The sequence below is a fragment of the Botrytis fragariae genome, assembly GCF_013461495.1.
Source record: "Botrytis fragariae strain BVB16 chromosome Unknown tig00000795, whole genome shotgun sequence".
Lineage (NCBI taxonomy): Eukaryota > Fungi > Ascomycota > Leotiomycetes > Helotiales > Sclerotiniaceae > Botrytis > Botrytis fragariae.
In genome coordinates this window covers 469,816-483,193 of record NW_023501011.1, presented here as the reverse complement: position 1 = coordinate 483,193, position 13,378 = coordinate 469,816, and the positions used below count along the sequence as shown (strand labels likewise).

Below are 13,378 nucleotides of genomic sequence, written 5' to 3'. Positions count from 1 at the left end.
AAAGAATAATAGACTATTATATAAAGAGTAAGCCTGAAGAAAACTTTTATAAATCCTATTAAATAGAATCAGAATAAAACCAAAATAGAATCAAGATTAAATAAAGTGATTTGCCCTGCCTAATGGGATAAATGAGTAACTAATCAAGGCTTAAGGCCGAATCGTTACACTATGAGTTTAAATTTATTCTTTATAAATATTATAGTAATAACAATTATAGACTATTAAATTAATATAAGAAGTATAAATATCTCTATCTTTACGATAAAGAATATTAAATGATTGAGTGGAAGAGGCCTTTGTATTTACTATATTACTACGCATATCAATATTTTAATCCCCTCTTACTCTTTTTAAAGAGAACTAATATATCTATTTATAATTTGTTTAATTTAATCTATTTAGATAACTATATTACTAATTATAGTATATAATTAGTATTAATAACTTCTATTTCTTTTAATATTCCCTTATAGAAGTTATTACCTTTAATCTTCTCACCCCCAAAGAATATTCAGACGGGAGTAAGAATATGATAGAAGAGGAGATATTTGGGGGAAAGGGGCTATTTATGGGGATTCCGGATTAGAAATAGTTTGTACTTCAACGCCTTCCCCTCAACTAATAACTTTTACTAAGCGAATCAGCTAGTTGCCGTCTCGTGGGTATAAATCATGATTAAGGCAATTACAAACAAGAGTGGTTCCAGGGTAAACCATGGAAGAAGTCGCTAAGGAGTAGGGTGAATAATCTGATTAGGCACTTAAGAATTTATAGTTGTTCAGATATTAACTGATGATATTACCCAGTAAAATTCGAAGGGCCGGCGAAGGCGCAAGAATTCCGGACGAGCAAGAAGATATCGGAGCTGGGTGATTATGATAAACAGGGTCTATATATTATCATCCGCACGGGTATCGATGGCAATGAGAATACTAGATACGATTGAGTTCAGTCTGTCAATTATGATTAAGACTGTAGGGGGTTTCTGAAATTCATTTAATTCTAGAAAAAGATATATTTTAGTATGTGATTGCTGTCCTCGCATGCATTGCATGGCCGCTCTGCCTCACTCCGAGCTCGCTAGATTCCTGCGCACTTGAGATCATCCCTGGTAACCAAGCAGTATAGGAAATGACAGAAGAGGGAGCCACTGTACCTCCTTTTGATGTTGTTTTTACTCCTTATCCCTAGAAATACTTTCTAGGACAAATGCCAGCCCAACGAAAATTCGGCTCAGCTAATTACAACTCTAATCAAAACAAGGCTATTAACAAAACATAGCCATGAGGTCATTGTGCTCCTTTCTATCAAGGGACACTAGGATATTGCAGCGACTGATGGCTAATAGGCACTCTGGTTCGTCGAGATGGTAAGTTATAGACGCAGGTCATGTTACCGATTTCTTTACTCAGGGGTAAAGTCGTTGCTCGATCAATGTAGGATGTAGGTATCAGATTGATGGCTGATTTGACTATAGAAACTATCTTTACGCAATGAGCCTCGGACGAAAAATAGATACACATAGCGCCAATTAGCTTAAATCGATATTTCAAGTGAGAATCTACACTACCGGCATTGCGTCAGGGCCAGCCTAATATTGCATCTCCCCAACCCACAAATATTCTAAGTGACGCGAATATCTCATCCGTCAAATCAGACCACTGTAGCTAAACTTTAATCTGCTTTTTTCTCCATAATAATAATGCCGCCGGCACTTGAGCGGCAGCGGCAGCACAAAGAAGAAGCGACTGGCGATTGTATCCTTCGGCAAGCACGCGTCGGATTTGGTCTTGTACTTCGTGTGGCAGATTTTGAATTGTCTCTCCGAGATTAACGACCGATGCCGAACTCGATCCCCCAAGAAGGGACTCAAGCAGAGTTCGGGTATGGCCGTTGAAGATTGAAGTACCAATCGAGAGCACAATAGTGCTGCCCATGACTTGGAACTGACTTCCTGTAGCCATTCCTACAGCTAAATTCAAATTAGATCTTCATATTGATAAGAGCACTAAGAACTTACCTCTGTCGCGTGGTTCAGCCACGAAAGGTACCATGACGAACAGCAAAGGAAAAACCAAGCCACATCCTAACCCAGCGATAACTTCATAGGCGTAGATTCTGGAAGGAATTTGAAGGGTAACTGGTATTGTTCCCATCAAGGCAAAGCCGACAGTTTGAATACACGAGCCTATCATCACGATGTAGATAGGTGGAACCTTTAGTCTACCGGCTAAGGTAGGTGAAACTAGCAATCCGACGGCCCAGAGCGCCGTGAATGGTACAACTCTTATACCAGCTTCTAGACCGTTGAGTCCATAGACTAATTGGAACATCTGAGGAGTTTGATATAAAGTCACCACTAACGGCCCTCCAATCAGGAAGAACAGACTGATATTTTTAGTTTTATGGTAGACAGAAACAGCTTTCGTGGCAAACTTACAGCAAAATTCCAGTCATTGCCTTACTTGTTAAAAATCTCCAGGGTAGCACGGGCTCCTGAGGACCATCGAGTAGAGTAACCCTTCGCTCCCACAAAACAAGCAAGATCCACAGAACGCCAGATATGATGAGTAAACTTATCACGTATGCAGATTTCCAAGGAAATCTCGAATCTGCCTCCTGAAATCCGGCAGCCAAAGTAACTGTCGCGAGTAAGACAAGAATAGTTCCGATCACATCGAGCTTCTTCGGTGTTTTGTTACCCGCCAGCATAATGCCCTTTGGAAGGAAGTTTGCACGCAGATAGCCCTTTTTGGAGCTTGTGTGGACGGCTGAAGGAGAATTGTCTGGATTTGCAGTAAAGATGCGCTTGCTGATACTCAATTCGGCTTCGGTATGGTATGGAAAATTTCTTGGAATAGCGAACAATGCAACTAAAAGTGCTACAGCAGCAACAGGAACACTCCAAAAAGTCAGCTTGTAAGAAGTAGCAAAAGATCCTGCAAACTTACTTAAGTAGAAAAATCCATCTCCAGTGAGCATCATTACTGATTGCACCGCCGATAATAGGACCAAGAACATTCGCGAAGGTTGTGACCATTGCCAATTGCGCAGTTGACTTTGCAAGTTTCTGGGGTGGAACTAACTCTATGAGAATGATGGTGCTTAGAGAATATGCGCCGCCGGCACCCAGTCCTTGAAAAGCGCGGAAGATGATGCTGAGATACGAGAATCAAGATCAGCGATGAGACTCAGTGACGAGAAAGACAAAAGAAAGGGCCGGGAAGGGGAACCGCGTACACACAGTTAATCTAACTTACAGTTGTGTCATTGTCTTGGAGGCACTACAAGCACCGGAAAACACAGTGAAAATGGCAATCGATGTAGTGAATACGAACTTTCGAGTGAGCAGATCACTCAACTTGGCGAAAATAACCATCACACCTGCAGAGATTCTCAGTAAAGACTGTCACAGACTCGGCTATTCATAAGCTTCTCACCGATTCTGCCCAGCAGATAACTTGATATGACCCAGCTAGCGTTGTCAAATCCCCCAATCTCATTCGAAATTGTGATTAGACATGTCGGAACGATTGGGATCTCCAGAACGACCAGAAATACCATCAACGCCACTCTTGATATCCATCATCAGTATTGAGATCTGAAATTCTGAATTCAGACTTACGTTGAAGCAATCAGCCATAGATTTAGACCTTGAATATAGACTTTGTTGCTAGTAGGTGGGGCTGTAATTTTTGTTCTTGCAGATGTATCAAGCTTTTCATCCTGCTTTTTGGCTTGTTGTTGAGCCTCTTCTATGGATGACTCGCCGTTGAGAGCCATGGGATTGTGTCTGGAACGAAGACTCTGGATCGAAAGGCTTTAGATGTATCAGTCCGGTAGGTGAAGCGATCGATATTTTGGCTGTCACTGAAGAAGGTAGCTAGGTGTTGTACCTTAGGCAAACGTCACCGAAGCCAAAATTGGTTCTGTGCAAAGAGAATTCGTAAAGATACTAAAACTAAACCAAAGATCACGCATTGAGGTCTTTTCCAGAGCGGGGCTTGAACATATTGAGCCAGAGATCTCTCTAACACGTCTAGTCTTATTGTTGTTACACAAGAAGTAGCGAGATACGATACTACCTACCAACCAACCCCTGTACTCAAGTTCCGGTTGATCTCTTCACACCATTTATGTAATTTTTTTATCCAATGCGAGATTTTTCTCATCGAAATTGAATGAAGCTGCATTGATCCAGCGAGTAACTACGTTGACCAATGGCAAATAAGTCTCCTCACACTCACAATTTCAACAGCACCCCACATAAGCGATTGATAATCCTTTACAAATATGAACCCCTGGGAATGTTGCATTAACACGTGCATGAGTGTGGTAGCAGAAGAAATCTTGAAGGATTGAACAAAAGTTAGCTTCCATCTTTCTGCGACCCTGTTTCGAACCATGTGGTTACACTTGAATCATGAATTTCGACTTTTTTGGCAACTAGGTGAAGAATTCAAGTATTTTGCTTCAATTATCCAGGAAATGAGTACATCCTGAACTGCAGTAAAGAGGCGAACGCAAGGTTTCGATTGAGTACCTTCTCAAATCGTGTCTAGCTGACCGCATGAGCTCAAGCACATGGATTAGTGTTGATTTGCTGTATAGTGCAGCCCGTGATAAATAAACAGCAATTTTTTGATTTTTAATTTTAACCTTTGAAGTAACCTGACATAGGTCAAATCGGCATTTGCTTCTTCTGATTTACGGAAGAGTTGATCTACATATTGGTAAGCAGCTTTTATATCCTTGTGCGGAAGGTCAAATTGGTACATAAGTCCAAGAGCGATGGTGTACCTCAAGCATATTCGAATCAAACTCGCGATTCTCCACGTCTTACCCTTATCATATTCTATCTTTCATAATTTTTGATTTTTGGCAGTCGCAGCTTGGAGTAGGATATCCAATATATTTGAAGCTTCCATCTCATCACAATGAGCTCCTCAAGTCAATCCGCAAAAGGCCCCATCTCAAAGTTCCCCGCTGGTGATCTGCGAAACAGCGTTCGATTCATGACCACTCATAACGAAGAGGGAAAAGGCATTTTTTTACCGACAGACCATGGTGACCACCACAAAATCATGGTCAATGGCCACGCTGTAGCGAACATTATCTACACTACAAGCGGAAACCCGGTGAGCCTGGAGAATGATGCAGATATCAAATATGCAAGGAATAATGAGGTATGTTGTGCTCTTACAAGTCCAAGCAAGATATCAAGATCAATGATACTCATACCTTTAATAGCCCGGTCTTCATATCAAGAAAGGAACGGTGGTTAGGCTCATTGATTTTGCTCCAGGTTTGGACTCGCCAATGCACCGCGCAATGTCTCTTGACTATGGTATTGTAATCGAAGGCGAATTGGAGATCACCCTCGACAGCGGCGAATCTCGTATTATGAGGCCGGGAGATATCTCAGTGCAGAGAGCTACGATGCACAAATGGCGTAACTGTTCTAAGGAGAAATCGGCTCGCGCGGTGTTTGTCCTTCTAGACTGTGAGCCTTTCAGCGTCAACGGCGTTGAAGTGAAGGAAGACCTTGGAGATCTAGCAGGGGAATATAAGGAGCATTAGGCAATTAGCACAAGGGCTCATCAAGCTGTTGATTTTCTCAAGCTAATCAACGAGATTCGTTTTGCATTGATAACATTAAACAAATGATACTTGTTCTAATCTTTGAATTCGTTCTTGTGAAGTCCTACGAATCAGATGTAATTACAGCCTACGTAATTTCACTAAGCACATATGAACTTGCACATATAGACTTGCATATGTGTCGATCGCATATATAGCTAGTACTCATATTAAATTCACCTCAAACGCGTTCAAAAGAATCAGGCCTAAAAGGAGATAGTATTTACCGTCAAATTGCTATCTCTTGTATTCTACAGTGGTCGGATTTATGCAGTACAACTACAAATACAGTAGTTGAATAGGAAAGTCTGTACTAGATCGGGTAAGTGGCTTCGCTTAGATATGGCGTAGCAAACACGCATTGAGGCACAGTGCTTCAATTATTGGTTTTTTTCTTCTAAGAATAATTGTCGGGTAGTAAGCATAGCCCCCGACGCACAGAACCTTGCTTGAGATTATGCGATTGCTTTTGCCGACCAGGAACCGGAGGTTCTGTTCGTCGGGAGCTATGCTTACTACCCGACAATTAGTCTAAATAATGTTTACTGCCTTATGTAGCTAGATAAACAAGTTCCAGTATCGAGACTATATTTATCGAATCAGCATAAAATCACGCTAAAAGCATTCAGGGTTGGCTCTTGGCATAGCCTACGGTACACAAAGCTCGGAGAGATATATAGAGTCGTTTGCACCTTTCGCTCCTGTCACCCAGAACTCCTAAAGTAACCTATTTAGTGTGCAGTTCTCTATTACGATATCAAAGCCTGAGCATCAAGATTTGCGACTCACCCTCAAGTTCACAATGACCTCCCAAAATTTCGATATCATCATTGTGGGAGGCGGGACAGCCGGCTGCGTACTTGCAAACAGGCTCTCAGAGAGTGAACGTTACCGTATACTCCTTATAGAATCTGGAGAAGACCTGACGAGTGACCCTCGCACCAATGTCCCATCATTGGGTGCTCTTCTCATGGCTACGGATGCCAACTGGGGTTTCTCAACTGTTCCCCAGGTAAGAGAGTTCCAACTCCAAGCAGTCTACAGTTGCACTGCTAATCATTTCAAAGGTCAATATTGGAAATCGCACTAATTCAGCGTCTGCTGGTCGTTTGCTTGGAGGATCAAGCGCTATCAACGGTTTCGCCTTTCTACCGAACTCCAAGCTGAGCATTGAGACTTGGGCCAACCTTGGTAATCCAGGCTGGGACGCGGAAGCCTTCTCCAAGTCTATGAACCGGTTTACTCTTGCCACATCCGCATCCACCAATAATCCCGCCAAAAGCCCTCTCCAGATTACTATACCAGAAGAGGATACAGAGTGGCCCCGTGTATGGAGGGATACTCTTGCTACACTTGGATTCCCGCCTGCTCAGGATGCATTGACTTCTGGTAACGTCCTGGGAAGCGTAATGGGAGGAGAAACAATTGGTCTTGACAAGAAGAGAAGCCATTCGGCTAAAGCTTACTTGGACGAGACAGTTCGTTCAAGAGGTAATCTCACCATTTGGACAAAAGTTACTGCCGAACGAATTCTCTTCGAGAATTCCGATTCTGGGACTCCCACTGCAGTTGGTGTTACGGTTCGCAATAACGAAACTGGAACTTCGAATTCAGTCTTGGCAAACAAAGAGGTCATTCTTTGTGGGGGGGCGATTAATTCCCCACGATTACTTGAGCTATCAGGCGTTGGTGACACAAAGATCCTTGAGTCTCTTGGAATAGATGTCATGGTTAACAATCCTAACGTTGGCGAGCACTTGCAAAATCATCCTCTTGTCACAGTCACCTTCGAAGCACGCGATGAGGAGGGATTTGACACGATCGATCAGATATTACGCAAGGATAAAGAGGCTATCTCAAAGGTACAAGCAGCATATGCAAAAGGCGTTGGACCAGGATCGAAGAGCAATTTGAATGTCCTTGCTCAACTACCAGTTGAAGTGGATGACCAGTTGAAGCAGGCTTTGGATAAGATGCTGCCGCAGCATTCAGATACATCCGCATCTCTTGTAAAATCACACGAAGCATTCGTAAGAGCTGTTGTCACTTCTCCAAAAGAAGCCTCTGCATGTTACATGACCGTGCCCGGTTTTATGTGCCTCTCTGGTGCTGGATCATTTGTCCCTCCTGAGCCTGGATCAGAGAAATACTTTACTATGGGCATCCATCTGGCGCATCCTTTATCTCGTGGCTCGGTGCACATTAAATCATCTTCAACCCCGCTTTCCTCGTCAGACGTCTCAATCGATCCAAATTTCTTTTCACATCCCTTCGATGTTGAGATACTTGCCCGGCATATTCAGCTGGCAGAGAAGATTGCCATGACGGAGCCTCTCTCCAACCATTTGAAACCAGATGGGAAACGCAGCCCTGGTATGCCGAAAGCTGGAGGATTTGCTGACATCACGATTGCCAAGAATTATGTTTTAGAAAGAGCTGCAGGCGCCCACCATTGGACAGGTTCATGCGCCATGATGCCTGAGGAGCTTGGTGGTGTGGTCGATTCACAGCTCCGAGTCTTCGGCTGTGCTAATCTTCGTGTGTGCGATGCAAGTATCATGCCTATTTCACCTCGCTCAAATCCTCAAGGAGTTGTTTACGCCATTGCAGAACATGCTGCAGGGATAATTCTATCGACTCTACAATGATCGCTATAAGAAAATCGAGTGTATTCCGCGATAAGAAGGTCCGCCACACATTCGCTGGAAATATTGATATTGGGTTGCTGATCCATATCTCATTTCACTACTCTACAGGACTTTCCACCTCAATGGATAGTCGTTCGCTCGTTTAGTACACGATATTTTTGTCGCATGTGAAGATTCTAGGCTATATGAAGCCTAGCTCCCTTGCTTTATGACCTTTCCTTTGTGGTGAATGGCTTGTATAAGCAAGCCCATTCCCCCATGTAGTTAACTAGGTAGCCAATTGAATGAACCGCATTTTTTCCGTGTTCCCTAATTTTAACCCAGTGTTTGGAACTTAAAAAAGCTAAGATGTCCACGTCCAGCACACGAAGTACGCAACATATATTTGGACTAATAGTCGGCTTTCCATGGATCGGCCGTCTCGTTCCGAATCAGGGAAAGCGAGTGTCCCCTATCTGATACTCAATCAGTTTTGGATTAATTGAACAAGTATTTCACCGTTGAATTTGTACGATTAAGTTGATTAAAATTGAATAAATTTACGGTAAAAACCCCGAATGTCATTATTCCATGTATTGATACCTCAAATGTCAGATTTATGACTAAAGTGATCTCAACTAGTATTTTGTAACACTTATTAATCTTTCAATCTAATACACAACCTTCTAGGAATTAATGAAATAAAAAGAAAAGAGATATAGTTATTGATTAGAATTCAAGAAATTCAACAAAATTAATTATTTTGGATTATCTCCAAAATTGAAATTAAAATTTAATTTAGTAGTTTTCCAATTGATTTTGTCACAATGATCAAGCTTTAGCGCTAACCCCCCTATTACTGAAATACTACTAAATTGAATTTTAATTTCAATTTTAGAGATAATCCAAAATAATTAATTTTGTTGAATTTCTTGAATTCTAATCATTAATTTTATAACTTTTCTTTTTATTTCATTAATTCCTGAAAGGTTGTGTATTAGATTTGAGATTTACTAGCCTATAAATTTAGCGATAGTGTAACGAAATGATGATATTTCGTTCTGTCACGTGCTAGTTGAGGTATCAATACATGAAATGATGACATTCGGGGTTTTTACCGATAAATTTATTATTCTAACTTGAAATTTTTTTGGGCTGGGGCAGGGGACAACTCGCTTTCCCCGACTTGGAACGAGGCGGGTGATCCATGGAAGCCCGACTATTAGTGCGAAAATATTGCTTTTTCTATGTTAAAGTTACCTCCTACCTAAGTTGGTTGAATCGACAGGCGGAGAGGCAGGTTCCACGACCCCATACTTGGGGTTGCTCCGTTGTAAATCATACAAAACCCCCTGGCATAAGCAATGCCCCTGTAACTTTTCAATATCGGCGGGGAAAGGCCTAATAGTTACCCCGCTTATCCGACAGTATGTATCATAAGATCCTATTCTCCCAATGATAAATCTTGCAGTCTTCGGAGTTTCTTCCGGAACAAAATATGCAACTACGAAGCAGGGAATCTTTACATGAATCCATTTGGCGACAAGAGCGGATGCTTAACAGACTCTAGAAAAGGATTCATATCGAACCGCAACGGCCTCACCCGCCGCAGATAAGGATGATTTGCATAATACGTGTGGCATTTTAGTCCATTGCTGACATCTTCATCGGCCCGTGTCATGTAATAGTGCTCCGATTCATACATACAATACTACACTGTGCCTCAAATTTTGCCATAACATAGTATGCGCGTCAAGCTGGTTGATTTGCCAAAATACGTCGGGTATCATTCTTTTCGGTGTAGAATTTGCATTGGTCGATTCGTGCAGATTACAGACGTTTTATCTGCAGGCTCGAGGCGGTTAATTTCGGCAGCCAAATGCCGATATAAAAAGATTCCCACATCACACCGACTATGCTGAGCCGCACATCCACATCAGGCCGAGTGGCAACAAGCACAGAAATGACAAAATTGTGTCACCGTTTGTATGTCACATTAATCTATTTGTGTAGTTGAGAGTGATATTGAAATCTATCTTACATATTCTCGGCTACAGCAATTCCCCTTTTTGGGTATAACCTAGCGCCACCAACTCGTTTAAACTTACCAGTGTTGAATACGAGCATTCTGTAAGTACTATAGGTCTGCTAGCTCTGTTAGGGCTAGTGGATCTCGGTATTCTTGAACTCACAAGTAACTTAATTAATATAGTAATGATTAATTGATCAATTATTGTTTCCCCCTTCTATGTTGAGCAAGGAACTTGTGTTGAAGGCCGGTAGAGCGATTCGACAACCTGTTCTTCTCCATTACGCCGAGACAACCCCTTACAGTATCAAATTGTATTTAGATCCTTGAAGAAGTGAATGACATGCAAGATATATTACACATCAACCAGGTCTTCTAATATTACGTAGCATGTTACATGACTCTCTAGGCCTTACGACCCTCAAACTTAGGCCATTTAACAAGTACTTATTTGAGAATTCAAGTGATGCTAATCATGGGATTGGGACAGATGGGGGCACTGGAATATTTGGTATGAAGGTCGATGTGATTAAGATGGGGCCTCTTACTGCAAGGCCTTGTGTTTGATATTGATCATTCAGTCAGTGTATCATCATTCACGAATTGCAAGTTATTGTTCTTGTTACTTAAATCCCTGCTTGAAGCCTACTAGTTCATTATAAACCTACCCATGTGTGCCAGACGGCAACCTTCGAGGCATGTAGCCCCGAGGTACATTTCAATCAATTGTCCAATGAAACAAAATCTTCTCCGAAAAGGTCGAATTGAACCGCAGATACTCTACTCACGTGCTCAGAATTGAAATTCAGATCCGGCATTATCTCCTTAAGATTATTATTTCTATCTTTATTATTCTTGTCATCGTGGAGGTGTATAGGAAGGCTATAAGGCCTAAACTCCCGTCAGTTCACAGGCACTCTATCGTTTTATTTCTCACTATCCCATCTGCCTATGAAAATCCGCCTTTAATAATTATTACAATATGGATTTCTATAGTTTTGCTGGTCTTGCGATCATATCTTTGCTGGTAGTTCTTCTACTTACATCTACCGGGAAAAGGCCCAGGGGCTATCCCCCTGGTCCACCAACATTGCCCATTATTGGGAACCTACACCAGATGCCACGAAACAAAGCACACCTCCAATTTCAACGATGGGCTCAGGAATACGGCTCAATCTATTCTCTTATTTTGGGAACTAAGGTTGTCATCGTTCTATCTACTGACCAGGCCGTAAAAGATCTACTGGACAAACGCGGTGGCATATATTCTTCGAGACCAGAACGATATATAGCTCAGGATATTATTAGTGGAGGCGCTCGTGTGGTGCTTATGGTATAATCTATATCTTTTCTTTGATATTACCAGAGTAAAGTAGCTGATGAAATCTGGACAGCCGTACAACGAGACTTTACGCTCAATTAGAACACTTGCTCACCGAATTCTCAATATCAAAGTCACTGATACATATATTCCTTATCAGGATCTTGAGAATAAGGCCATGCTTATGGACATGTTAGAAAGACCTGACGCATTTATTGATCATGTTCGCCGTTATACCACTGCATTGACTACCCAAATGGCTTTTGGATTTCGTATGAAGACCATGGAGGATCCACGGGCAAGGCAAATGTTTGATGTGAGGTTACATGGCCGAGAATATTTGAGAATACAATATGGCTAATCTTTCAAAGGGGTTTCGAAGTTTCAATGAGCTAGCTGGAAGTCAGGTAGGTTTCTTCCCCTGTTATAATGTTCTGGGTATTGTGTATAGCTGTTCGCCAGGGAATTATGATATGATACATTCAAAGTCTTTCCGCCGAACACAGTTAATTTGAAGCATCACTGACGGCTTTGACCAAACAGATTGCCAATATTCTTGACATTTTCCCTATTTTACGACATCTTCCCGATTTTGTTCTGCCGATCAGGAGGTACGCAAGGCAGCTGCATGCAAAAGAGCACAAATTGTTTTTGGACGAGTATCAGAACGTCAAAAAGAGCTTCGATGAAGGCAAAGAAGTGGTAAGCAGAGCAGTCATTTATGCATCTCATTATGCTGATGTATTTGTCAGCCGTGCTTTTGCTCGGATCTCATTAAACTCCAGAAGAAAGAGAAATTTTCGGACACGTCTGGCGCATATATTAGTGGTTCATTCTTGCAAGCAGGTTCCGAAACTACGTCTGCAGTGCTTCTAGGATTCGTTCAAGCAATGGTTATATTCCCAGAGGTTAGCAAAAAGGCACAAGCTGAGCTTGATGCCGTATGCAAAGACCGTCTTCCCGAATTAGAGGACATGCAAAATTTACCATACATTCGAGCATGTGTAAAAGAGAGCCTAAGATGGATGCCTACCGACATCCTCGGCGTTCCTCATTCCCTTAGCCGTGACGATTATTATAACGGATATAAGATCCCTAAGAATGCTGAGATCATTTTCAATGTTTGGTAAAGCAACCCGTCGGAAGTCAGATTGCATGTTATACTCATCGTGAAGCATAGGACTATTCACAATGATCCCCAGCGGCATCATAATCCCAGGAGGTTTGACCCCAGTCGTTGGAGTCATGATAATCAGACATCAGCTGAAGCAGCGACGAACCCGGATGTCACAAAGAGGGACCATTTTGTGTACGGTGCTGTAAGTGACATCTTAACCTCCATGCAAACCAATCGCTAGGAGTTACATGCATTCCTGTGAATTTTATTCGACGTTTAAAACAGGAAAATGCTAACCCGGTGCTATTCTCATTCTACAGGGACGTCGACTCTGTCAAGGCATGCACATTGCCGATCGCTCTATGTTCATTGCTATGGCCCGGCTTCTTTGGGCATTCGATTTCAGAAGAGCTGTCGATAAAAAAACCAATGAAGAGATAGTGCCTGATATGGAGAACTTGACAGAGGGTCTATTTGTAGCCCCGGAACCATTTGATGCTGATATTGTCCCACGCGACCCAAAGAAAGCAGCCTGCGTGAAGGAAGAGTGGAGTAAAATCGTAAAACTTTTGGATGAAGATATGCAGTGGAAAGAATACCCAAAGGGCCTGGTCTGGAATTGGCAGGACTCGGTGGAATAG

At 42.1% G+C, this 13,378-nt stretch overlaps 4 protein-coding genes across 4 annotated transcripts; 3 read left to right on the top strand and 1 right to left on the bottom strand.

Moving 5' to 3' along the window:
* Positions 1-1,670: 1,670 nt before the first annotated feature.
* Bfra_007058 (putative mfs multidrug transporter protein) lies at positions 1,671-3,786 on the bottom strand (the record flags this gene model as incomplete). Its single annotated transcript, XM_037337432.1, has 7 exons — positions 1,671-1,975; positions 2,024-2,391; positions 2,444-2,905; positions 2,955-3,161; positions 3,264-3,387; positions 3,444-3,577; positions 3,629-3,786. The coding sequence occupies 7 exons, from the start codon at positions 3,784-3,786 to the stop codon at positions 1,671-1,673; spliced, it is 1,758 nt and encodes a 585-aa protein (XP_037186812.1).
* Positions 3,787-4,940: 1,154 nt separating this feature from the next.
* On the top strand, positions 4,941-5,583 carry Bfra_007057 (putative cupin domain-containing protein; the record flags this gene model as incomplete). The annotated part of the gene is made up of 2 exons (XM_037337431.1): positions 4,941-5,189; positions 5,254-5,583. The coding sequence occupies 2 exons, from the start codon at positions 4,941-4,943 to the stop codon at positions 5,581-5,583; spliced, it is 579 nt and encodes a 192-aa protein (XP_037186811.1).
* An 862-nt stretch (positions 5,584-6,445) lies between these two features.
* Bfra_007056 (putative glucose-methanol-choline oxidoreductase protein) lies at positions 6,446-8,291 on the top strand (the record flags this gene model as incomplete). Its single annotated transcript, XM_037337430.1, has 2 exons — positions 6,446-6,655; positions 6,711-8,291. The coding sequence occupies 2 exons, from the start codon at positions 6,446-6,448 to the stop codon at positions 8,289-8,291; spliced, it is 1,791 nt and encodes a 596-aa protein (XP_037186810.1).
* Positions 8,292-11,281: 2,990 nt separating this feature from the next.
* On the top strand, positions 11,282-13,378 carry Bfra_007055 (putative cytochrome p450 protein; the record flags this gene model as incomplete). The annotated part of the gene is made up of 7 exons (XM_037337429.1): positions 11,282-11,632; positions 11,694-11,936; positions 11,992-12,027; positions 12,164-12,322; positions 12,373-12,746; positions 12,801-12,939; positions 13,058-13,378. 7 exons carry the CDS (start codon positions 11,282-11,284, stop codon positions 13,376-13,378), a joined length of 1,623 nt encoding a protein of 540 aa, XP_037186809.1.